This window comes from Coenobita brevimanus, chromosome 26, assembly GCF_032717465.1.
Source record: "Coenobita brevimanus isolate Jiangsu-jjx chromosome 26, ASM3271746v2, whole genome shotgun sequence".
NCBI lineage: Eukaryota > Metazoa > Arthropoda > Malacostraca > Decapoda > Coenobitidae > Coenobita > Coenobita brevimanus.
The window spans coordinates 4247501-4274567 of NC_136979.1; the positions used below are offsets into that span (position 1 = coordinate 4247501).

General features: G+C 40.5%; 1 protein-coding gene across 1 annotated transcript in view; it reads right to left on the reverse strand.

The window, feature by feature from the left end:
• Positions 1-18736: 18736 nt before the first annotated feature.
• LOC145394133 (uncharacterized) overlaps positions 18737-27067 on the reverse strand; it is a 34672-nt gene continuing 26341 nt past the window's right edge. The window contains exons 3-5 of the mRNA XM_080268113.1: positions 24825-24880; positions 20905-21073; positions 18737-19284 (exon numbers count right to left, since the gene is read on the reverse strand). Of these exons, the coding sequence (XP_080124239.1) occupies positions 18737-19284; positions 20905-21073; positions 24825-24880 (773 nt within the window). The remainder of the gene's footprint in view (positions 19285-20904; positions 21074-24824; positions 24881-27067) is intronic.

A 27067-nucleotide genomic window follows, 5' to 3' on the forward strand; every position in this document is an offset into this window, starting at 1 on the left:
GTGAGGCATTGGCTTGTGTGTTTGCCTTTTTGCTATCTCCTGCAGCCTCCAAATACGATAATCTAAGAATACACTGATAATGAATGCAATGATATTAATTTGCAGACTTACAGATAAATGGAGACGATGATGGTGAATTCTTTTTCCCCTAAATTCTTGACCCATAAGTTCCAAAAAAAAATATGTAGCCTTAGAAAATGCTAGTTAAAAAAAAAAAGGCCAGAAATCTATCAGCACGCTTATCTTTTTTTTTCATTTTATATCCTTAAACTTTAGAACACAATAGAATAAGAGAAATATATAAATACAGTGATATTAGCTTTACGGCACAGAGTTTTTGTATTTCTGCGTTACTTGACCTTAGAATACAGTGGCCCGCTGTCTCGTCGGTCATGGAAGCTACCTAACACTTTTCCCTAAGCGATTTATTTGCTAATTACGGTTTACTGTCCGCCTGTGTGGTATATAAATCTTTGTAATATCGCCATACTCTGCGTAAATAACGTAATAAAAATTATTCTAACCAGCAGTATCCAAAAATTAATCACTAAGGAAGACGTTTTAGGGAGTTTCCACGACGAGAATACGGACTAATGACGAATTTAAAGGGTTGTCTAGAATATAGTGAAATGTAACTGACGGACGAAGGAAACAGCAATAATAATAATAATAATCATAATAATGATAATAATAATAATGGCGTTATAGTACATTACAGAAGAACTTAGTGGCTTTGTAACAGAGTACCAAAGAATATGGTGACTTTATACCACAGTACTGGCATCAAAATATAGTACTGAAGAGGCTTTGTAATACGGTACAGAACAGTGACTCTAATACAGTACTGAAGAACACATTAACTTTGTAACATAGAACTGAAGAATATACTGATTCCTTAATACCATACGGAAGGACAGTGTGGCTTTATAATACAATAATAAAGAACACCGTAGCTTTATAATACAGTACTGAAGAACAGATGACTTTATAGCACAGTACTGAGGAACATGCTGGTTTTATAATACAGTAATGAAGAAAAGATTGGCTTTATAACAGTATGAAGAACACGTTGGTTTTATGACACAATTCTGAAGAACACAGTGGCATTAAAATACAGTACTGAAGAACATAGTGGTTTCAGAATACAGTACTGAAAGACAAAACTATGAAAATACATCCTGAAGTACATTAATAAAAAAAAAACAGTTACATATATAGTCGTGAAAAAAAAAATAATAATGACCTTTAAAATAGACTGAAAAACAGTAGATACACTTAAAAAGAATATAAAAAGGTACTAAAAAGCATAGCAGAATACCATGCAGAATAGCAGTGGAAAAAAATGGGCAGTGAGAATAGCAGCGTAAAACTACAGGAAGGCATGAAAACAAAAGCTATTTACTAATGATGTGCGCATTATGTATTTCAGCGGTCAGCCTGCTCAAGCCTGCTATCATCTGGCGACTCTACTATACACGTTCAGGTCGTGTTTACTATACTGTAGCAGTGTCATAGCGGACTAATTTTGAAACAGTAGCTTTATAGCATTTAGGCGAGGCATACAGTAGCAGTAGTAGTCTCATTCTACGATATGGTGTTGATATAGTAGGCTACGGGATAACACAGGACAATACAGTACATAATGAATACAATAAAGTAATGAAATAAAGGTGTTTCTCTAAGCTACATTATTACAAAAACATATTAGCTTCATAATACAACAGAAAGCAGGAACAGAAAAAAATTAAAAAAATATATAGAACAGTCAAAGATGATACAATATAACTTTTAAAAATGTATGCGAGATTAAATTAACCAAACAGATCACTATACTCCGTCCACTATAATCTGGCTGAGATGCTCCTCCTTCTGCAGTTGAGATCCCTTAATCAATGGCAGAATAAAATAATGGCAAAATACTAAAAAATATAATACAACAGCTCTACGTCTTTCCCATGGCACTTCTTCGTGACTAGCACCATATTCTAGTGTTACTCTCTTGGGTCAGCTGCAGTTCAGGAGGGAAAGGTGGAAATTTTTGGTCAGGTAAACAGGAACAGGGTATAATTTTAAAGTGAGCCAGGGAGGGAAACGCAGCAGAAGAGATTTTACAAGACAGCACCAGATAGCACGTTTAAAACAGCACAGTAATAGTAAGACCGTAAAACATAAAACTAAATTAATCCAATCTACTGTATATATATAAAATGCTACAGTATATTAGGGGTCTACAATGATGCTTTGAAAGTCTTAAAAAAATAGGGATACTATGATTCAGTACATCATCATCACTATCAATATAACTGTTATCATTATAGGTCATCATCATCAACACTAACACCATCCATTCATTCATCATCATCATCATTATCATCTTCATCATCATCATCATCATCACTCCTGTCACCATCATTATCATCACTACTGTCATCATCATCATCATCATCATTATCATCACTACTGTCATCATCATCATCATCATCATTATCATCACTACTGTCATCATCATCATCATTATCATCATCACTGCTGTTATCATCATCATCATCATCATCATCATCATCCTAACTCTCTTGCCCATGAATGCATGATGGGGTGAGAGGAATACAGAAATGGAAGCATAAAGTACAAAAGCTGAATACAATACCTGATAATACAATAAAGCAGTAACTGGGCGATAAAAAACACAGACCAACACATAAACCCAATAAAACAACGACATAATACAACAATACAAGAATACTGCGATAATGTCAACTACAATGGCCTTAAAGATACAGTAGGTTATGTAATGTGAACGTAATGTGGCTTTACAGCGAAATGATAAACCCCTTTCACTTTAATGACGTGTTATTTAATTATATTTTTCCTATTTACATGTGGCTTTATTTTGCTTTAAGGACGCTCATAATTAGATGTGTTAATTAAGCCTTCATTAACCCCTTCATTACGCGAGGTGCTCTTAAGTTGAAGAATATTTCCTGGAGGTAGCAGAGAGAGAGAGAGAGAGAGAGAGGGGGGGGAGAGGGAGGAAGGGAAGAAGAACAAAGAATCGCTACGTGAAAATATTATGACTTGACAATACAGTGCAGTAACTGAACGTTAAAAAAAAAATGTAATTCTGTAACAAACTAATTACATAGGCTACCAAATGTATGCCTTTCAGTATTGTAATTTCTCTTGTTTTTATATTTGGTTCTCCAGTCACCAGATGAAAAAGCTCAAGGGGGATTTTTCTAACCGGAGTGGTTTGAGGTAGCTTTAATTGGCTCATTTACTACTAGAACTGTTATAAAAATGCTGATTAAAACTGTCTGATTGGCTCTTTTACCAGTACACCTGATATAAAGCCTGACAAAATCGTCTGATTTGCCTTTTTACTTCTATTGTAGAGCTGGTAAAAAATGCTGACTACAAACCGTCTGATCGGCTCTTTTACTACTAGAATTGAAAAAAAAAAAAATACTGACAAAATTGTCTGACTGAAATGAAAAAATACGTCATCGCAGTGAAGGAGTTAAATACAGTACATTAGTACATAGAGAATTTAAAAAAATTTTCAAAATACTATTTTGGTGATTGGAAAGACTCAGATATTCCACCCCAGCTAACGCCAGACGATTTTTTTCAGCTGGAAGTGAATCATAACAGCCTGAGAGTGTTAACGCTGTCACCATTAACCCTCTCATGATCAGGGCAGCTTTAGTGTAGTATTCAGCTAACACCAAAGGATTTTATTCAGCAGAGATTGAGTCTGTGGAGCTGAGGGTTAGCTGTGATGATGAAACAGTAAATAAGCACCTGTCAAAACAATAATAAATAAATAAATAAATAAATAAATAATACATGAAAAGTTACAGCCAGTCCCTTACTACCCCACTGGAGGGCCGAGGCTATCGTAGTTCATATAATTTTTTCTTCGGACGTCACTCTACATCCCTGGGTGCGTCTTCCAAGGCAGAAAAAAACTCCTAACACTTTTTACAAGCCATGACGCCTTAGCACACATTTTCCTACAACCGGGAGTCACCTTCACAAACACACATACAATAAAATCCCTGTCGTAATTGTGATTTTATTTTGTAGGATGGACAAGAAAAGATCAGGTGTTAAATCTCCCCATTGTCTCATGTTCCTCCTAAATAAAAAAATAGGAATGAGAGGAATATTATTACAAGTTATACGTTTTCTGCTGGAGGAAATGAGAGGGGAAACTGTTGAATTTTCTTGTGACTCTAGTGTTTTCCTGCTAAAACAAATCGGACTTACGACATACAATTGATCGTAAATATGTTTGTGAGTCCCACCCTGGATGTCTCTGATACTGAGGCTTTTGATACACTGTAAAATACAATATATATAAAGTAATACAATGCATAAGGGATAATACATTAAATACTCGAAAACAGTGATGAGGTTGTACAAGGAAAATACATAACAGCACAGACTGTATCGAAATATAGTACAGCCTAACCAAGACAAAGCTGAAATCTCTGTAAGACCAAATAATGCTTAATACCAATACCCAAGCCCATGGATAAAACAGAAGAAAAATTCTGAAATGCATAATACAGCAATACATTACAAAATACAGCCGACAGTCAATAATTCTCCAGTACAGCCAAGAGTTTTAAATTCATCTCTAACTAGACACATGAATTACAGTATCCTAGAATTCCTTGGTAAGTCTGATACGTAATTATTTCTGTTGCTAAATATTCGTTCACCCTTGTCGATGCAGAGGCACCTTTCATAGTTTTTTCTTGCAACCTCCAGACGATTTTATTCTGCTTTGGGAGAGACAGACAGACAGAGAGGCCTATGGAAGTGAGGTTAAAAAAAAAAAAAAATCATCATCTTCAATACCAGGTGTCTTTCCCAATATCAAAATCGTCTGGAAATAACAAAATAAACTAAACGAGACATCGCCATAATTAGCTGGGCTCTAACTGTTCCTAAGTTCCCTCTAACACAGCAAAATCAGCGTCTGCTTAGAACCGCAGGCAGTGAAGTACAAAAATACAGAAAATAGTTCATTCTTTTGCCTGAGGGAAGGTTACAGCAACATCCTTTGTTAAAATGAAGGAAGAGTCGTTTAAGGAGAAAATGGAAAAGAGAGGAAAAAAGTGCCTGAAGAGGAAAGACGGAAATTAAGTTTGAGATGAAAAGTGGAACCGGAGAGATGGAATTCAGAAGGAGGAGAAGGAGAAGAAGAAGAGGAGGAGGAGGAGGAGGAGGAGGAGGAAGAAGAAAGTCGGCAGTTCTGTCCACTATTTCTTACAGATTTTACATATAAATCTTCCCTTAACTCAGAATTGTCATTATTAAGTTATCCACATTTCAGGAAACTCGAGGAATAGTCATTTTATCTATGTTACATGGAGTTCTGTTTTACCCCATTCACTCAGGTCTGAACTGAATGCAAAAGGTCAACATCCGCAGAGTCGTTTATTCTGCTTAGGTAGTTACTCCTCTTCCCTCAGGCTAATAAATATCTAAGTTTTATTTCTCCACGTCTTCTACTACCTTGTTTCTATCTTATCAGAATATTTTAGAATCATGCTCGTAAAAAAAAATAGATATGAATGTTTCTTGTTTACCGAATTTAATCTGCAAAGTTCATTACAATGGAGAGAGGGAAATGGAATTAATAGTCGAAATATCTGGAGGGACAATTGAGACGGGAGTTTGTAGGTTGGGTAAGGATGGAAGTTCAGGCAGGATTTATTTAGGCAAGGGTAGAAGGCAGGATTAGGAAGGGGGGCTAGGCAGGGTTTAGGTAAAGGTAATAGGCAGGAGTGAGGCAAGGGTAAATGCAAACTTTAGCTAGGAGTATTAGGCAGGAGTTAGGCAGCGGTAGTAGGCAGGATTAAGACAGGGAAAGCAAGCAGATTTAGGAATGGTTGTAGGAAAGATTTAGGCAATGGTAGTAGGCAGGATTTAGACAGTGTAGTAGCCAGGAATTAGGCAAGATATAGGCAGAGGGTGTACATTGGATTTGGCAGGAGTATTAGGTAGGATTTAAGCAGGGATAGTAGGCAGGATTTAGGCAGAGTTTAGGCAGAGTTTATCAATGTGGTATTGGAAGCAGACATGATTATTAAGGCAGACGTCACAGGCTTCAGTAAGTAGGAGGCACAAGCGTGAAATATACACGTAGGAGTTGGGCGCAGGATTTGGGCTAGGATGATGTAGGATTCACTTGAAATCTTGAGGCAGAATACGAAGAAGTGAGTTAGTCAGATGTAGATTGCGTGAGTTAATTGTGGACTGCAGCCGCATGGACCTTTTGGTGGCTCCAAAGTACGAAATAAGTGACGAGTGGAATGGTGGAATGAGGAGGAAGACAGAAGGCTAAAACGCAAAAAGACGGAGCAAGGAAAGGTAGGACACGGAACACAAGTAAGGTGAATGATGCAGTGAGTCAGATGAGAGAAAGAGGCAGGAATTATATGTGAAACGCTGAGGCAAAGTATAACCACAAACAGGTGTGATAAACAGGTGAATAAGGTGAATGATGCAAAGTAATTAAACAGAGAGAGGAAGGAATCGCGTGAATAAGGTCATGCATCACGGTTACTTGGCCATTTCAACTGATATTTGACACCTCCGTTCATTCACGCCAGTGCTGCCAAAAAATGTGTGTGATTCTGTCAAAGTTGTCACGTGTAACAAATACTACTAGACCTCTGATACACACTGATGCCGTCCAACGTTTATATGTTGTCAACTGTACGTGTAGTAGGTTTATTTTCACCTGATGGAACTGAGCAACATCCACAACTCTAATCATTAATAAGAAGTCGTGTTTTCATGAAATTCAATGAGCCTTGGTTTTGAGGCAGGAATAAGTTAATATGGTTGCTACTCAACCCAACCCTCCAGTCTGTCCACACTTGGTCATCTACTGAACTGAAACGAGTTAGGTACTTTTTTTTTTTCAGGTAAGTACAAACCCCCTCTGTATTGTGGGTAGAACACTGCTACTGGGGAAGCTATTAATCCTAGAATTACGTGTAGGTTAAGTAGAAAATTAATGCTGCATAAATATCTCTTGGACTTATCTGACGTTCGTGAAAAATATGACGATCGTAACTTGGAGGGAATAGAGCGTGACTGGAACATGGAAAAGATATTGCTGTCTGGCTTGCGTTGAAACCCTCTGGGGGCTTGGCCAGTGACGTAATGCTTAGATAACCCATTCAGCCCGATGACGTAGTTCCAACTGTATTCTCTTTACTGTCAGACAAATTTATTCACCTCAGGAAAAGAAATCAGGTTGTGAACTGGTAAAAAGGGGAACGTTTCCAACCCCAACGCTAAAAATGGTTTCTCTAATATTAACATTAAACCAGACGGTGAAAAAATTAATGGAGAATGCTCGTAACCCCAGCACTACAGGTGGCTTCTCTAAACGTAATAAAAATCGTCTGGAGGCAGCAAGAATAAAATGGTAAAAATGCGTCAACGGATCCAAAGAGATTAGTGGGTTGGGAGGGAAGAACGGCCACCACACGCCCGCATGCATGGTCATCAGGGTACACCTCATATAAAACATATATCTAAAACTCCTCAACTCGTCCCATCAGGAGGAGTGAGAGGCGCGACTGGGTTTATAAATGGTGTGGGAGTGAGGCAGCAACGCCACTACAGGACTGTTTATAAGAGAAGAGCAGTATGGAGGAGAGAGAGAGAGGTGGCGAATGGGAGGCTCTAATCTTACAAGGTCTCTACAAAACACCAGCCAGCGTCAGATACAGGGTCGTATGGAAAGTGCCAAAGGAGAATTCGTGGTCACTCTTCCTCAACTAGTAATTTTGCATATTGCGCCACACATTCTCTCGTATGTTGGTATATTGCTCTAACACCACGAAGCCCGGGATTCTGTGGGGAAGGTCCTTAGCACACCTCCCTTCGCCTGTTAGCTCATAGTCGCAATACCCCTACTCTGGGGTTCCCTCTTTAATTATGTTTTGAGAATGCGCTGATCCGTCACCCCTGGATGACACTGGACTCTACAGGGCTAATGTCGACATAAATTACGATTGTGAGATGCACAGTACAGAAGTAGTCTCTAAGAATGAAGTGCAACGAAATCTTCAAAACCACTTAGAACACAATCCACTGGGAAATGCGTTGCTACCACCCCTGGCCAGGATGTGTGCTGCCTACTCTCAGCTTCTGGCAGGTTGTGTTTATATAGTTCACACGGCATTGGACTGGTAGCCGTGTGTGTGTGTGTGTGTGTGTGTGTGTGTGTGTGTGTGTGTGTGTGTGTGTGTGTGTGTGTGTGTGTGTGTCGACCCATTCCTCTGGTTAGGTCAGTCGTACGCTGGACTTTAAAAAGGCAAAATGCAAAATCTCCATATATCTTATCCTGTGTCCCATCCTTTTAAGAAACTATACAAACAGTGAGGTACAAAACCCGCGTCATATTCAAAAGTCACCTTACTCTGCGTCAAAATCACTCCGTCCTAAACTACTCCAACTAGGTGCACGTACTGTCCGAACCTATCCTGTCCTACCTAAGTCATCATCATCATCATCACCACACCGCCACTACCACCATCACCATCATTATCATCGTCACTGCCACCACCATCATCATCATCATCGTATTTCCCACTACCTAAGTACAGCACTAAATAAATACAATAGCAATAAATATCACTAACTCGAATGAATATAACCAAGGAGAGTTTGGCTAGTAATGACCCCAGCTGCTAGTTTTGTGAGGGGTAGAGAAGCACAATGTACATGGCAGATAATGGGTTTGTGTAGAAGGATAGATATGCCTCCCTTTATTTTGCTTTATTTTTATTTATTTATTTTTATTATTATTTTTGTTTTGCTTCTGAGCCTTCATGATTTTATGCTTTTGTTGTATTATTTACTCTTTCCTTCCCTTTTTTTAAAACATATTTCTATAGGTGTTCAATTAGATATTTTACCTAATTAACTGCTTTTTTTTTTTTTTTTTTTTTTTTTTTTTAGGGGGCTTCCCTTCCGTCCACTCGTCTGCTGTAGCTGGCTGATATCATTACAGATGGACGTAATTATAACATTGGACCCAAAAGGCAGGTAATTTAGGTGTTTCAGAATACTCTTGATCATGCTGGAGTGGAAAGCAGTTAAGTAAGCTCCCTAACAACTTTTCCTTACCGATTCATTTTTACATACAGCTCATTAATAATCCCTTGCGTGTTATTACTGCCTCTCTAACAACTTTTCCTTTCCGATTTATTTTTGCATACATCTCATCAATAATCCCTTGTGTGTTATTTTTGCCTCCCTAACAATTTTTCCTTATCGATTTATTTTTGCATAAAGTTCATCAATAATCCCTTGTGTGTTATTTTCGCCTTCCATGTTGGTGCTAAAAAGATAAAAACAGCATTCAAGCGAGCAGTAAGGTAAAGTATGAAAAATAAATCGCTAAGGAAAAGGTATTAGGGAGCTACCTTAACCGACATAAATACGGGTCTAGATCAGTGTGTCCACCTGTTCGTGTATTTTGGCATGTGATTAAACAAATTTTTGGATTTGGGTCAGCCAAAGAAAAAAATGAATAAAGTAAAAAAATGAATACTTAAGATGAATGACCCAAAATATTATCATTTAACCACTTCCCTCCGATGACGTAGTTTCTCATTTTTTACCCTTTCTACTCTCAGACGATTTTTATTTAACACTGGAGAGACTTTTCGGGGTGGAGGGGTTGATATAGCCTTCCTTAACCCCTCCTTCACTACACGGAACTCTCCTAGGCTGAAGAAAATCGTCTGGCATGAGCAAGAGTCAGACCCAAATCGCGTCCTCGGGTTGATGGGGGCAAACTCGAGTTGTAGTAGGCTGAGTCCACAACCTTCTCACCCCGAGGACGTCTCTGGGGTTTATTCTTACCTCCTCCAGACGATTTTATTCAGCTGAAAGGGATCTCGTAGAAATGGGGTTGCTCCATCTAGCCCCTCCATTTCGAGAAGGGCCACCTCAGTCTGAATAAAATCGTCTGGAGATATAAAACATGCAAGAGGAACTATATATATTTTGTATTTTTATCACCAAACGGAACTGGGTCACTCACAGTTTAACTACTCGGTCGTGGGTACGTGAAAATCGATGACCCGTAGCTATGAGGTGCGAATGAATCTCCTTGGTTACTAGACAAAAATATCTCGGTCGTGGGTGCGTGAAATTCGATGACCCTTACCTATGAAGTGTGGATGAGTCTCCTTGGTTGCTAGACAAATTTATCTCGTTCTGGTTACGTGAAACTCAATGACTCTTAACTATGAGATGCGAAAGAGTCTCCTTGGTTACCAGACAAAATATATCCACAGTCTGACTACACCTGGCCATCAACTAATATAATAAAGGACTACGGATCTCAGGTAAAAAACAAACAGACAATAATAAACAACAACACCTATGATCCACACACCAGCGATCCACCTCAAGAGTAAATACTGCTTCTTATAAACTCCTTCAATCCAGTGTCATATTTCTTCGTTCTTGTTTCCAGACGTTTTAACTCAGCTTAGGGAACTTCTTCAAGCTGGAATGCCTAGATGTAGTCTTAATTAACCTCTTCAGTACTAGAATTTCCTCCAAAAATAGAATAATTCGTCTGGTGGTGGCTAAAAAAAATAATAAAAATAGATAAATCATGGCACTAAAGAGGTTAAATCTACCTTTCCTACAAGTCTCTCTTCCTGGCCATCTCAGTCTTTTTTTTTTTTTTTTATCTTTTTGGCACCAAGTCTGAGGAAATATATTGGCACTTACAGTCAGCTTGGCGCATGTATCACGAAAATCTATCTATCTATATACCTAGGTTGCTTCCCCCAAGGAAAGGGAGGTAATATAAATAAGTAATATGAATAAGTAAAAGATAAAAAATGCAACCCACTACTTCACCACAATGACGTCCTCTTAATTTCATTCTTGCCGCCACCAGACGATTTTACCCACTTTCGAAAGAACCTCTGGCGGGGGATTTATGAAGGCCATGTAGTATATCAACCCCTCCCCTGTTCGAAAAGTCTCCCCTAAGCTGAATAAAATCGCCTGGAGGAAACATGAAATATACATAAAAGACGACGACCTGGGAGAAAATTTGCTAAACCTCTCAAGAAAGTACACAGATTTAAATTCCACGGTAAATTCACATCTACATTAACAACGACTCCTTATAAAACATATTTCCTTGTTCATTCGATCCACTGGTAACAAAGTCAATCTCTGGAACTGTTTAATTTATCTAGGCTTTATACCACATACAAGAAAATAAAACTGGAACACCACACAACTTCTAATAAAACATACAGTATCATTTTCTTCTTTTAAGACACTAATGATAAAGCCAATATATGAAACTTTAATTTGTGTGCAGATTTTATACCCCCCAAAAAAAATCGAACACCACATTATTCAAAAGGTGATTGTATCTCTGGGAAATTTTGGGTCTGTGTTTTTGAGAAGGTGGCCATGGCTGTGAGGCGGAGGCACAACGCATGGGGCTTGACTCATTACATATACATTTTATTAATATATTTGCGAGGATCTTTAACTTTAGGAGACACTGAGAGACACAATGCAAGTCACACCACTCTCGTGAAATTGGTGAGTCGAATATAACTTAATCTACCAAAATTTTAGGGTATTTTAAGAACTGACGATTACAATATGGTGGTTGTTTTCCATACGAGAATATCTGAATCACATGGCAAGTCGCGATACAACTATAGATCTCACACTTTAACTTGGCCCAGATTTTCATACTTTTGCGACTTATTTCACGTAACTCAAATGCAAAAAAAAGTCGTTACTGAGGCTCCACATCCTTTCCATAGCACTTATTCGTGACTAGCACCCTACACTACTGTTAAATCTCTTGCTATAACACAGTACTCAGTGCGAAGAGATGACAATTTTTGGCCAAGTTAGAGCAAAAGAGGTATAGTGACACCGTTGTATGCCCGATCTCAACTTAAGTCTACTAAAATTTTCCTATCAATTTAAGACTTTTTAAAGGATTTTGCCCCAAGTTGCTGGTAAAATTCTGAGTATTGTACCCGCAGTGGTAAGCAGTGAATTTCCGTCAACCAAGTGACCCACTGCCAGATTTTCAAGACAAGGTACAAGTTTTACAAGCTGTCCTACCCCCGATACAGCAGAGGACCTTCATGCTTTCCTATCCTACCTTTGCCGCAAAATTCCACAGCCATGTCCCTTCATCTCGCCTACCTCTCTTCTTCCTCCTCCTCCACTTCTTCTACTTCCTCCTCTTCCTCCTCCTCCTCCTTCCATCTACTTCTCTGCTACATACATCATCATCGTCAACATCATCATCTTTTCCCACCAACAGATGGTGTAAAGTATAACATCTACAAAATCATTCTTCGCACATTTCTCACCAATACTTTTAGTGATCTACAACATATCCCTATTAACACCCCAAACAGTGGTAGATGGTAATAAACAACGTAAAGATTCCCCAATATGCAACTCGTGAATGGGATACTATCAAGAATACAACTCGTGAATATTAACCTGAAATTTCCCAGTGGCCGATCTTTCCCGGGAGCTGCCCTGTCCGTGTGTACAAAAAATATATTCCATCCTCTTCATAAGTCAGGGAGTGTGTTGAAAAAAAATATATACATACAACTTTTTTCATGGTTCTGTAAATTTGGGAGGAACTGATATTTTATTTTTGTGTGTAGCAATGGAAGTTTTAATAGGTAAGCTTACTGTAATTTGATGTAGAATTAACAGCCTCATGATCGAGACAGCTCTAGTACTCTCTTTAAGCTCACATCAAACGGTTTTGCTCAGCTGAGAGTATAAAAAATGAGTCTCAGTGCTAACGAAGGAAAACTAACCCTCTCATTGACGAGATAACTCAAGTGTTCTGCAGGTAAAGCTAGACGATTTTATTCAGCTGAGTCTTTGGATTTTAATAGTCTCAACAAGATAATATTTCTCCGATTTACTTCAGCCTTAATATTAAAAAATGATCGTGTTCAGCTGAGAGTGAGTTTTTGGCCCTTTTTCTTGTCATTTAAGGAAGCTCCCTATCACCTTTTCCTAAGCGATTTATTTTGCTTTTTACACCTTACTGTCCTAGTGTACATAAATCCTTCGCGCACGTGCAAAAAGACATTAACCATCCATTTCCAAAAATAAATCGCTAAGAAAGAGGTGCTAGGGACTTCCTTATCTGACGACAATATAGGCCTTTAGATTCTAATAGTTTCCCGATTTATTGAAGTCTTGACAAGAAAAAATATCGTCAAAAAAGGACGTTTACAAAAAGGACTTACTTCGCTGACTAATCCGTCCATCCAAGCCGCGTACAATCCCGGGCCAGAAGGGGGACATCATCAGCCAAACCTTACACCTCACTTCGTTGCCCTTAAAAATAACAGACTAATGAGCGCCGTCTAGGTAGCACAGGAGATTTCGCAATGCCTCGTCCTTAGCGATTTAGTTAACTTATTTCACCCTGACATCCTACTTTGTGTTATCTATATATTTCTAGTACAGTCATAGTTTTTCTCATTAAAGTACAAAGACACAAACATCTTCCCACTTTCGACTGAAGAAATTTTACAACTGGCGAACCATAAAGAAAATCCTATCCCTGTTAATGTGCGTCTCACATGGTTCGCGTTTTCCCATAAATAATCACTAAACCATGGGAAGATACTTGTTTCTCTGTCTATACAAGAGGAACGAAAAGTACAATAGGCAGACTAAATCGCTAAGGAATAGGTGTTATGAAATCTCTAAAGCCACCTAGGAGACGACCCTAACACCTACGTACAAATAGAAAGGAATTAACATCACATCTATGAAGATTTTTTTTTTTTTTTAGGCTCTCACCCATGTACAAAGAAATACCCATGTCTTATAATCCACGTTAAAAATATCTGATTGTCAGAATGCATCAGTTCCTTCATATATCTTCAAAATATAAATGTCGCTCTTCCTTGCCTCTATCTATGCACTTGACTATCACGAGCAAATGTCCGTCGAAACTTCCTGCTGACTGTGACTATGGAAGATGTTGAAATATTGCAAGACAGCACTATGACGCACAAAAGAAAACAGTAGAATATGAGGAGGAATATTCGCTGACGTTCGGATGAGAAATATGGATGGCAGGACACAATGTTGGCAGGGTGTTGTCAGCGAACATGTGCTGGTGATAGTACGTCTGTTTTGTCATGCTGCAAATTATTCACATTTCGAAACCAACAGATCATTTCAGCCCGGCAAAGCAATATGCAATACTGACACTGGCGGAGGGAGAGGGGGAATACTGCACTTGGGTCATTATAATGGCTCCCGCTACGAGGGACTCAGAGCTCCGTCCATGCCCAGAGCTCCCTAAACGTCAGTATACATGGGCGAGGCAGAAAGGAGAGCTGAATATAAAGCTTAACTAAGTGTAGTTCAAACCGGGATACGCGTACTCTAGGAGATATGCAAAGTTGTTCAAAGGGGCACGTAAGAAAATTAATTTAAAACATGAATTACATCACAGATTACCGGAAATATATCCTAAATTTGCTGAATAAGTACAGAAGGGGAGAGGTAAGAATGATGATGGAGTTGGTGGGAGAAAGAGGAAGAGAGAGATAGGATGGGAGGAAAGGAGAGAGAGAAAGGGGAGAATGGGAGAGAAGGTAGAGAAGGGAGGGAGGTAGGGCCACTGCTCACGATAGGCTCTATTTAGACTTTTGCGCTTACGATATGAGTTGTAATGACTTGGGTTTTTAAATGTTGGTGTTTTGCCAGATAAAAATCAGATCAGAAAAAGTTAGATTAGGTCAGGTTAGGTGAGGTCAGATTAGGTTAGGCTAAATCAGGTTATGTTAGGTTAAAGCATCCTACTCAGCTCTTCCTTCATCCTCACACACACATAGCCCACAGACACAATCCTCTGAGCACAGGCAAGTCCCGAGACCCTGGCACCGGGAGGCCTGTTTCTCGCCACTCTGTGCAAGGCTGGAACACTGTGTACTCTCCAGGGTTGATTCAAATATTAAGCTGTATGTTAGGCTACAAACGCGGTACTGGGTTCCTCGTAAAACTGTTCCACGCAAAATGAAATGAAAACAAGTATATTACATCGTACTTCCAGCTTTGGGTACTGTTGGCCTTTTCTAGTTGGCGATGGAGACTTCGTGATGCCTTTTCCTAAGCGATTGTTTTTCCATCTAACACCTTCGTTTCTCTTGTGTGTTACGTATGTCACTTATATCGACACAGTTTGTATCAGTAACGGATAAGATAATTAACCCTTTCAGTCCAATGACGTATTTTCTATTTTGTTCTCCATCTTCACTCGATTTTTTCAGGAATCTTACTCTAGCCGTAAATTTAATATTCCATTTCCTTAGGCCCTGCACAGTCATCCTATTTGTCACACGCTTTCACATGTCATCACTTTGGCACTAGTACCCACCGCTCACATTGAATACATGCCATGGCTGTCTCTTTCAGGACTAATGCAGCTGTATAACTGGAGATGTTTTTATGACATGTCGGTGGGTTGCGTGGATGGTATTTTTTTAATGAAATAATCAAGCTATTCCTTGCCTGAGATCGAACTAGCTTCCTCTTCAACAGCAGTCAAATTTTGGAACTAGAGGCGTTGTATACAGATTTCCTTAACCACTTCACTATAAAAAGAAACTGAATTAAATCGCCTAAAAGTATCATGGATATTTTTTTAAGACGTCATCGTAGTCAGGAGGGATTAAGGTGTGACTTGGAGCATAAATCGCTGAGGAAAATGCGCTACGGAATCTCCAAATCCAACCAGTCAGTGTGGGCCTGGGGGCGGTGGAGGTGGGTGTCCGGCTGTGTGGATGGGTGCCGGTGGAGCGAGTGTGGGCGATGTATCACAAAACAAGGCGCACGTCGTTTATTGGGCAATTCCTGCGTCGCTAACTTGATAGGCCAAAAAAAAAAATAAATAAATGAATAAATAAAATAAAGACCAACCACATGAACAGCATGAAAAAATCTCGCCCTCCACTTGGGGTGAGGGGAGGGAGGGCAAGCAGGGCCGTATCACTATCCCCACCAATTAAAATGAGACCTTTTGAAATATTCTGGGAACTCTCAGTACGATTTTTGTCACGTTAGGTTGGACTCCTCGAACTGAAGGGGATAGAGATAGCATTTGTAAACCCCTTCAGTACGAGAACCCTTGCTAAAGTTGAAGAAAATCGTCTGCAGTTGGAAATAATATCATAAAAAGTAAATCCCCTGAGTGGACAGAATAAAACCCAAAGCGTAAAGGCAGCGTGAAGTCCCTATTAATTTCACGATGTTTTCCGAAGCTTATGATGGTGGGAGAACATGCTTAACTTTTCTTTAATCGTTGTTGTCTATGGTCTCTGCGATGGGGAATGCAAGCTGATACACCTATTATTCACACCTGTTCTACAAATGAATCCAGGTAAAGAAAAAAGAATTAGGAGACTGCTCACATCATCGCGAACTCAGTTTAAGCGATACGGCCGCTGCGTTGTCTCCCTCTGTGACTGAGCGGATGGAATGTGAAGCTGTAAATCAATGGCTCTTTATACAGTGTGAGTGAGCAGCGCGTGGGGCTCTCAGAAAAACGATGCCCAAAATATTACAAACAGATGACAAATACCTACAGATGAGTTGCTGTTCGTGTGGCCGCTCATATTTCGATACGAGGCTCGCTCCTGCATCGTCACTAATGCCTTGTGGCTATTGATCTCCTCAGTCCAGTGATGTGTAGACAGATAGATAGAAAGATAGATAGAATGATAGATAGAGAGACAGAGATGGACTGATAAATAGACAGACAGATAGATAGAGAGACAGACAGACAGATAGACAGACAGATGGACAGATAAATAGATGGATAAATGGATGGATGGATGGATGGATGGACAAATAGACAGAAATGGATGGACAGATAGACAGATATTGTAGATAGATAGATAGATAGATACAGAGTGACAGATAGATAAATAGATAGATAGATTGACAGATAGGTAGACATTCTTGCTAGCCTCAGACGATTATAGTCAGATTTGGAACAGCATGGGGTAGATATCTTTCCTTAAACTTTCAGCAGAAGAGGTGTGTCCGCAGCTGAATAAAATCGTCCGTAAGTAGCCAGAGTGAAGCAGAAATCGTCATGGAACTATCTGAGTCAGCACTGTGTTACGTGCAGCTTAATTTAACGTGCTCAGACCCCGGCACACGTGAAAAATACATAGTATGTGAAATATTGAAAAAGCTTAACCCCTTCAATCAGATGACCTTTATTTCATTCTTGCCACCACGAGAGGATTTTGCTTAACTTGGGAAATCAGCAGTAAATGTGGCCATGTCTTTAAGAGGGTGTGTGAGGTATACTGAAGGCCTGCTGACTATGCTGAAGAGAGAGAGAGAGAGAGAGAGAGAGCTGTAGTGGCGAAGGTGTAAACGGAGGCTGTATCTCACCTGTCCTAATCGAAAAAATCTCCCCTAAGCTAATTAAAATCCTCTACAGGTAACAAGAATTAAGAAAAATCAAGAACAGGTCATCGGATGGAAGAGTCTCAGGTAAACCCTCTCGCTGATGACGAAGAGAGCGTGGTCTTAAATGGCAAAGGGGAAGACATTTGGTTAACGATAAGTGGCGTTTCGTTAAATAAAGATAAATGACAAACTGGCCGCATTATCAACCCCTTCAGTTCCAGTACGTCATAGGGTGGTCCACATATAACGCTTCTCCTCCACTCTGCCTAGTGATTTCTTGTGTTTTGCAGGGACGGCCTGGTCAGGACTATCAATCTCTATTCTGCGTCATTTACTCAATTTCTACTCCCATTGCCACACGTACGCCCACACCAGCAGACTGAGCCGCCCCTGCCACACATGAGTTATCACCAGGTCAGCGCTATTTAAGGACGACCCTGTAATTTTAATCTTGCTTCTACCATACGTTTTCAATTTTTCACTCAATTTTAGGGGAGACTAGTTTAAATGAAAGGGTGAAGGGGTTGAAGGCCTATATGTAACTCCTCCTAACCCTTCAGCTCCAAAAAAAACTCTCCATCTGAATGAAATCGTCTGAAGTCAGCAAGAATATAAGAAAAACCGCCATTGGTCCGAAGGAGATAAGAATGAGATGGCGAAGGGAGAGTCAAGCCCTCGTTTTTTTTTTTTTTTCTGAAACACCTGATGATCGATGAACATGTTTAGTTTCTCTCACACCTGACTTCACTCTGTAATGTGGGATGCAGGCTAATCTGATCGAGTCATCCTGGGCATCCCGGGCCTAAATAAACGTTAAAAACCAGGGTCTTGCCGTCTCCTTCGCGCACTCACTTTCAATAATGTGTTCTAAAAAATCAGATAAGTGTTCCCTGGTTCACCCTGATACCTCACGCCCACCAACCACTGGGTCACGGGAGCCGTCAGGAAATTAGTGACGCTGCAGGAATAAGCGATATATAACTTCCTATATACACGCTATATACATGTAATATGTATAAAGATGCATACTGTGAGTAGAGGCAGAAATTCAGACACTATGGTAAGCATCAACAAATGTCAACAAACGTGACTATCACATAGAAGAATAGAATTATATCATGCAGTACAAAACCCTTTGCTAGAAAAATCCCAGTGAAAGCCACTCGGAGGGCCCGCTGGACGCTGGAAGAGTAGCACCTACTGCCTGGCCCTGGCTCTAGGACCCGGAGGGCAGGGCGGGGGATGGATCAAGGGAATTGGGTGACGTTGCTTCGGCTGCAGCCGCGGCGCCCGGCGATTCCTGCGGCACGGGTGAGGGCGTGGGGGAGTAGCCGTCAGGGGAGAGCACTGCCTTCTGCTTAGTGAGCGCCCGACGGGACCGTCGCTGTGACGACCGCGTCAGCCCCATGGAGGAGGGGCCAGGCTGTGGGGGTGGCTCCTCGGTGGGTGGGAGAAGAGATTCTCCTCCTCCTGGAGTAGAGGAAACAGCATCAGATTTTGTTTCCCCAGCAGAGTTAGCATAGGCGGCGGCGGCAGCAGCTGGTGTGGTAACTGGGACAGCCGCGAGTGGCGAAGTGTATGGTGACCCGGCCGGCTGGTTCTGGTGAGAGGGTGTGGAGGGCCACGGGAACATATCAGCAGTGGTGGACAGCGCTGGGGCGAAGTTTAATGCCCTCCCGCTGTCGCTGCAGTCATCCTCCTCCTTCTTCTTCCGCTTTCGACACCCGTAATAACCTAGCCCCGCTGACAGCACCAACGACAGACCTGTGGAACAACAACCACCAGGAAGAGTCTTAGCTGTGACAAACGTGGACATTTTACTGAAGAAAACCAAAGCAATCGAAAGCCTTGCAAAACCATTAAAGTCTGAACGTAGTCTAAGAACTGAAGCAAAGGAGTGACCACGTACAAGTAAAAAGTTGACGCAAGTGGTGTGCAAAGAAGTGAAACTAGTAAAAGCATCAGAATATCAGGACGATATTTAAGCCAAAAGATGGAGTACACGAATATTTGAAGTCTGGTATGGAAGGAGTGTTGATGAGCAGTGAAAATGAAATTAAGAGGCGTTTATATCATATCATAACTGCCCTGGATGAAGTCATGCAATAAAATACATACACACAGAAGTAAAAAAAATCATCCTCATCAATATCATTATCTGAATCCTGTTTCTCATTTCAGTGTGGGGTTAGGTAGGCTCTAGAAACAAGGAAAGAGAAAATAAAATAGTGTGAGAAATACCCTTTTTACTCAAACTTGGCCAAAAACTGCCATCTCGTCACCCTAAATGCGTAACTGTAACAATAAATTAACACTAAAATATATACTAGTCAATAAGAAGTGCTGAGAAAAGGATGTAGAGCCACAGTGCTGTCTTTTTCCGTCACTGAGCTATGTGAAATAAACAGCAAAAGGACGAAAATCTGAGCCAAGTTAGAGTAAAGCGAATAACAGCATATGCAATGAAATGGGCCACACATTCACACAACACTCAAGCCTTTGGAATCCTGTTCCATCTCACAAGCACAAAAAGCTACACATATACTGGAAAATTATACTGGAAAATATGATTGTCAGATGGAGATAGAAGGGCCGGGAGGATTGCATAACTCGGGAACGGGTAATATGCGATGAAGATGAAACTCAGAATGAATGAATAGCAATAATGAGCATCAGAAAAACATACTGCAGCACTGAAAAATCCATGGTTGTACACACTCCACAAAAAAATCTCGTTGCACACTTGGCAAGAAATAGACAACATATAAGCTACGGGGGATAAGTTCAACTGATAATTAAGGACATCATAGAATCCCTTTTGCGCTACAGGTTACGACTACAACAAAATGACCGATAGAAAGTCACCCCTCGTGGGGAGGAAGGTGATGCCTGAAATCTCGCCTGGCCTCTATGTCTACCCCTACGGCTACCCCTGTGACTATCCCGGACTTGTAAAGGGGTTATTAACTACAGCTGTGCGGATTACAAAATGACCAAAAACAACTGAACGAAATAATTAACTAACTGACTGAGGGGATTACTAACCGCAGCTGTGCAAAATTAACCAACAGGGGCACCCGCACCTAATACCATGGAAAATTACGTATAAAAAATGCCATTTTACGTAAGTTATCCGAAACGAAATATAACGTCGGATTTATATAAGATCCTATCCATTTTTTACGATAAATAGATCTCTACAACAATTAACTTAAGAATCTTTCTGTCATTCGTATTCTGTCACTGTAATACTGACTCTGTGTTGATCAAGAAGTGTTTGGTCGATTTATAAGTGAACGTAGAAGTATAAACAAGCAGTTCTATACACACTTGATGTTTAGGAGAGTTAATGAGTAAAGTCCCGAGAGGAAAGAAGGAACTCACATCCAATGGCGAGGAAGATGATGCCTGAGGTCTTGCCTGGTCCCTGCGCTGGTCTGTGGCTCTGACCGAAGCTGTTGGTGATGACACTGACGCCGGAGAAGAGGAAGGCGCCCCCCAGAATGCCCAGGCTGGCGGAGAGGCGTACCACCCACAGCACCATACCGCCCGCCTGGTGGAGATAGATGCGTAGGTAGATAGATATATAAAAATAGACACACACACACACACACACACACACACACACACACACACACACAGTATTCTCTAGTAATTAACTATAATTGTATATGGCTAGTAATTTTATCGGTGCAGCATGAAGAAATTTTCGCAACACGTAAAGAAAATAGTTCACTTGATAAACAGCAAGGATCAATGTGATGATAGAGTGTACAGTAATGTCACCAAGGAAAGTAATGTTAGCCTATACACTGTATATACACTGTATATGGCTAGTGAGGGAGTGATCGCCCTCTACCTACACAGATCAAAAGCCCTCGGGAGCAGGGGGGTGGTTGCTTTCTCAGGCAGAGGAACTCCTTAAGAGTGAAATGGCTGGGAAGCATGCCGGCACGTGACTGGCTACAGCATAGCTGGGTCTTTCGGGTGTGGGCAATCAGGCAAGTTAGCTGCCTACTGCGACTGCAACACAATGGCGAGGTGTTCAGGAAGTTAGCCAAAGAAACCTTGATGGACTCTGAAAGAACAATAATGGCCCCCAGTCCCGTGCAGCCCTTAAATGGGCAGGGGGTGCTAAGAATCTCACGGTTGCCTCAATTACAATCTAATTCCTTTGTCAATGCAAAAAATACAATTAAAATTGGTAACTGGAATGTGAGAACGCTAAATCATGACGGTAAAATCGATGAGTTAGTGAAGGTTTTTCAAAATTACGGACTTGATATTTGTGCTCTGACAGAAACTAGATTAACTGGAGTCGATAAGTTGGATTTGGAGGATGGTATACGTTTATTGATATCTGGTCGACAGGACGGAATGCATTACCAGGGAGTAGGATTGTTGCTGGGTTGTAAGGCAAATAAGGCTTTATGTGAGTGGGATCCTATAGATGAGCGATTGTTATACGCACGGTTTAAATCAAATCATGGCAACATCAGTCTGTTTGTGTGTTATGCACCTACTAATGATGCACTCGATGAAAGGAAAGACACATTTTATGAAAAGTTGCAAGAAGGAGTAGGAAGGGTACCTAGACATGATGTTTTGATCTGCGTTGGAGACTTTAATGCAGTAATGGGCTGTTCAAATGAGGGATTTGAGGCATGTATGGGTAAGATGGGAGTTGGTAGTAGGATGAGTGAAAACGGAGTGAGGTTTGGAAGCTTCTGTCTAGCAAATGACTTAGTCATCGGGGGCACACTCTTTCAGCATTGCAATATACACAAGACAACTTGGGTGTCGCCGTGTGGAAAATATAAAAATCAGATTGATCACATCGCTATCAGTAGGAGGCATAGAAGTTCTCTGCTAGATGTTCATGTTAAACGGGGAGCGGATATTGGTAGTGACCATCAACTCAGCATTGCAAAAATAAGGTTTAAACTTAAAAATCAGAAGAAGGAAACATCTGGTGTTGGTAGATACGATATTGTTAAGCTTAGAAGGGAAGGAGAAGAAAAGGAGGAATTCAGATTAGAATGCAGAAATAGGTTTTTGGTGTTGGAAAAGTTGGAAGAGGGGGAGAGAAGTGTAGATGAGATGTGGGAGGATGTGAACAAAGTTTTGCATGAGACTGCTGAATGTACGATTGGAAGGAGACATAGATTCAGGAGAAAGAAATGGATATCAGAGGAAACGTGGGATATGATAAAAAAGAGAGGTGAGGCTAAATTGAGGAGTGAGATGCAATGCGTTGATGAACGAGAGATTGAATTAGCAAGAGCTGCGTACTGGAGTTTGAATTCAGAAGTAAGAAGGTTAGCTAGGAGAGATAAAAGAAGATGTGTGGATGAAAAGGTTGCAGAGACTGAAATCTTAATAAACAAAAATGATGGACAGAGTCAAAGAATAGCATACAGTATGAATCGATTAGAGAACTGAGTGGTAATGCAGGTAAACGCAAGGAAATACCAGTTAGAGACAGGGAAGGAAATTTATTGACCAAAGATGGAGATATTAAAAACAGATGGAAAGAGCATTTTGAGACAGTTCTTAATAGACCAATACCACCAGAAGAGGATATACCGTCTGCTCAGGAAGATTTAAATATAGAAACAGGAAAGTTGAGGCTTGCAGAAGTGGAGAAAGCAGTAAAACAGTTAAAGAATAATAAGGCACCAGGGGAGGATGGTTTATTTCCGGAAATGTTTAAAGTGGAGGGGGATAGATTAATAATGATCTTGACCAAGCTATTCAATAAGATATGGGTGACGGGGTTACTACCATCAGTTTGGAAGAATGGTGTAATTGTTAAAGTTCCGAAGAAGGGAAACCTTAGTGAATGTGGTAATTGGAGGGGAATCTCTTTGTCACCGATAGCTTTGAAAGTTTTCAGTAGAGTGTTGTTAAATAGGTTGGAGCCGGTGGTTGAGGGTATTCTGAGGGATGAACAGGCTGGTTTTAGAAAGGGACGTGGTTGCAATGATCAGATCTTTATAGTTAGGCATTTGATGCAGCAAGTTAATGAAATGAGAGTACCGTTAAGTCTTTGTTTTGTTGATTTTGAAAAGGCTTTTGATAGTGTTTCGAGAGAGACTATGGGGAAGATCATGAGACATTATGGAATACCAGAGGAGTTTGTGAGGGTCATTATGAACATGCATGAGGACACATTTTGTAAAGTGATGGTTGATGGTTGTCTGAGTGATTCGTTTGAAGTCAAGTCCGGAGTAATTCAAGGTGGTGTTCTATCGCCTTTACTATTTATATTGGTCATTGATTACATTATGAAACACGTTGGAACGGAAACCGGTGCAGGTATACTTTGGGGAGAGAACAGGAAACTTTTGGATTTAGATTATGCAGATGATATAGTTTTGATTTGTGATGGGCCAGAAGAGATGCAGAGAGTGTTGGACTGTTTGGTGAGTGAAGGTCGCAAGGTGGGTTTGGTTATTAATTGTGGAAAAACTGAAATAATCAATATGAATATGGAAAATGCGCAGGAATGTGTAATTGGAGGTATGGTTGTAAAGCAAGTTGATAGGTTTAAATATTTAGGTACTTATTTAGCCAAGGATGGTTCTTTGAACTTTGAATTCGAGGAAAGGTTAAAGAAGGTTAATCAGGCAATGGGAATGCTTAAAAATATTTGGAATAATAACAATTTCTCTGTGCATACAAAAATCAAACTTTATAAGGTAATGGTTAGGAGTATCTTAATTTATGGACACGAGTCTTGGTACAGCACAGTGACTATGGAAAATAAATTCTTGGTGTTTGAAAATAAAGCACTTAGAAGAATATTAGCAGTTAAGTGGTGGGAAAGGATACCAAATAGTAGAATTAGAGAAATAACGGGAGTGCAGCCGATCGATGAATATGTTAGATTCTCACGATGGAAGTGGCTAGGACATGTGTATAGGAGACAAGGAATAGTACGAGGTACACCAGGGTGGGTGGCACTTGGTAGGAGAGGTAGAGGAAGGCCAAAAGAGACGTGGGTGAGGACAATGAGACGGGAAGCTGGAGATGAGTGTTGGGGAGATCTTGAGGAGTTAGCACAAGATAGGATGTGGTGGTGTGAGTTCATCGAGGCCCTATGCATCCCCGAGGGTGCCACAGGAAATGACTGATTGATTGATTGGTCATCCATCCTTAATATTACAGCATACACTAGACTACACTACCCTAACCTCGAATGGGATATACTGGGAATGGTATATAATCTACCCTTAGTCTAGCCCAGGGCCCTTACACCTCGAGGGAAGTACAATGGAACTGGTCACTATTTTCTGACATACCTGTTGGGCTTCCTCTGTGGAGCTGGGTGGAGCTTCTGGGGTGAGCTGTCGACTCTCTGGGGGTGTGAGACGTAAAGACAGAATTAGGCATCACGTTAGAGCTTCCCCATAGAGGCATATGCGGAACAAATGGCGAGGAGGAGGAGGAGAAGGAAGGAATATAAAACTCCTTGGCCAGCATCTTAGTCCTTTTCTCAGTCTGCCTTACATCTTAGGCTAAAGTGGAAGATGCCGTAGCGCCTCTTCGTCAGCAACTTATTTTGATGACATTTGAATATTTTCTTGTACGCTACTGATGCAACAGCGCCCAAGTTAAAAAGTTATGACTAATGTACAAGAGAACACCAAACTTTGATATACAAAACGAAACACTAAAGAAGAAATAGCACAATGACCTCTACGGCAACAGGACTCCTTATCGTTGTCATAGATTTAGTTGCTTGTACTGTAATTCAAGCATGAGAGAGCTAAGGACAGCCCACAGCCTAATATATTCGCTCATGCCTTTTTAAGCTAATATGCTGGTAGGAAGAAAAGTGGTGAAGACAGAAAGAAAAAGTTCACCACTTCAACAAGATGACGTGTTTTTCATATGCATCAAGACGACCATGTTCAACTCTAGGAGGATTTTATCCATCGAAGGTGTTTTTGAAGGTTGTATCTAACCCTTCCAGTTCAAGAAGTCTCCCCTAAGATGAACAAAATCGTCTGGAGGTGGCAAGAATACCGGGAAAAGACGTCATCGTGGTGAATGGGTGAAGTAGGAAGCTTGAAGTGAACAGGGATGCAACAGGACTCGTTCTTGAGGTAACAAGGTATTAATTAACCCAAGGGACGCAGGTGCAGGAGCCAAGGTGTGCAAATGTGTTAAAGTCTCATTAGTCTTCCAGTCTCGTTGATGCACCATGGGTTTACACGTCCAGGCAAGAGGGCCATCAGTCTAAACCACGGACCAGTGAGAGACTTGCTAAGAAATAAAGAAAAAAGAACAACAGTCTAAACCCACTGACCAGTGAGAGACTTGCTAGAAAATTTCAAAATGCAGAAAAATAAGAAAAAGTATCCAAGAGAAAAAAATATTAAATTGCGAGTTAAAGAAGGGGAAATAGTGACGAAGAAAAAAGTAAAGTAATAATAAACTGATGAAGAAAAAGATGGGAAAAATTCAAGTGACGAAAGGAAAGTGGAAAAATAATATAGTGACCAAAAAGAAAAACTTGATTATTAAAAGCAAAAATAAAACAAATTATTGTCAGGCAGCGGATGATAAACACACAGAACATTTTAACGCATGTCGATGCGTTAGCATCTGGCAATACTGGGGAGGTTAGTTCAACCCAAAAAAGTCTATTATTTATTTTGTTCTATTATCAGGCTATCATATTCAGCTTAGGAGAACCCCCTTCCTAGTAGAGGTGTTAGAGAGGACTATATCTAACCCCTACTGTTGGAAAAGCCTCTCATAAGCTGAATAAAACCATCTGACAGCAAGAACGAAATGTTATCGTACTGAACACGTTGATGGTAAGGGAGGGGAGGGAGCGGCAGCAGCAAACCAAGAGGCCAAGGCATAAGTCATACCACTTGTGGGGAAAAATAGCTTCAACTGGCCAAAATGCAATGGAGGGTATATTCTCAACAATTCATGGTCAAAAGGAAGCCGATAGCAAAATGTGGAAAAAGGATTAACTGCGGTGTACAAAAACATACAGTTGCAGTCCATATTGAAAAATTTACACACAAAAATTATTTTCGAAAGCCAGGAGAAATTTATGGATTTCCCTTTAAAAACATACTTAGGGTTTTGCAATTGGGGTGAGGAAGGGAGGCGGACGTGAAAGTAGCGATGTTTGGAAATTCTATGGTATGAAGCAGACGTGAAGTAGCAATGCATTGTAATTCAAAATGAAGGAGGTGGACGTGAAGGTAGCGATGCGTGAATATTATGTGGTATGATGTGGAAGATAGTGACTGGTATTTATTGCTGGACCCTCCCAAGGACCGGTCCTAGAAATGCCTTTGCCACTGAATTACTGGGTTGCTAAGTCACTGAGGAACCGATTATCTTACGCCAGCCAGCCGGGCGCCTGTCGGCCCCAGCTCCACCACTGCAGCCTACTGTACATCGTCGTGCTGTGGTACTCTCTGATGTGTGCTTTTAGAATACCCATTTGCAATCCCCTAGATCCAGTATATAAAAATATATACTCATATGTACGTCTATTACAAAAAACAAAACAAAA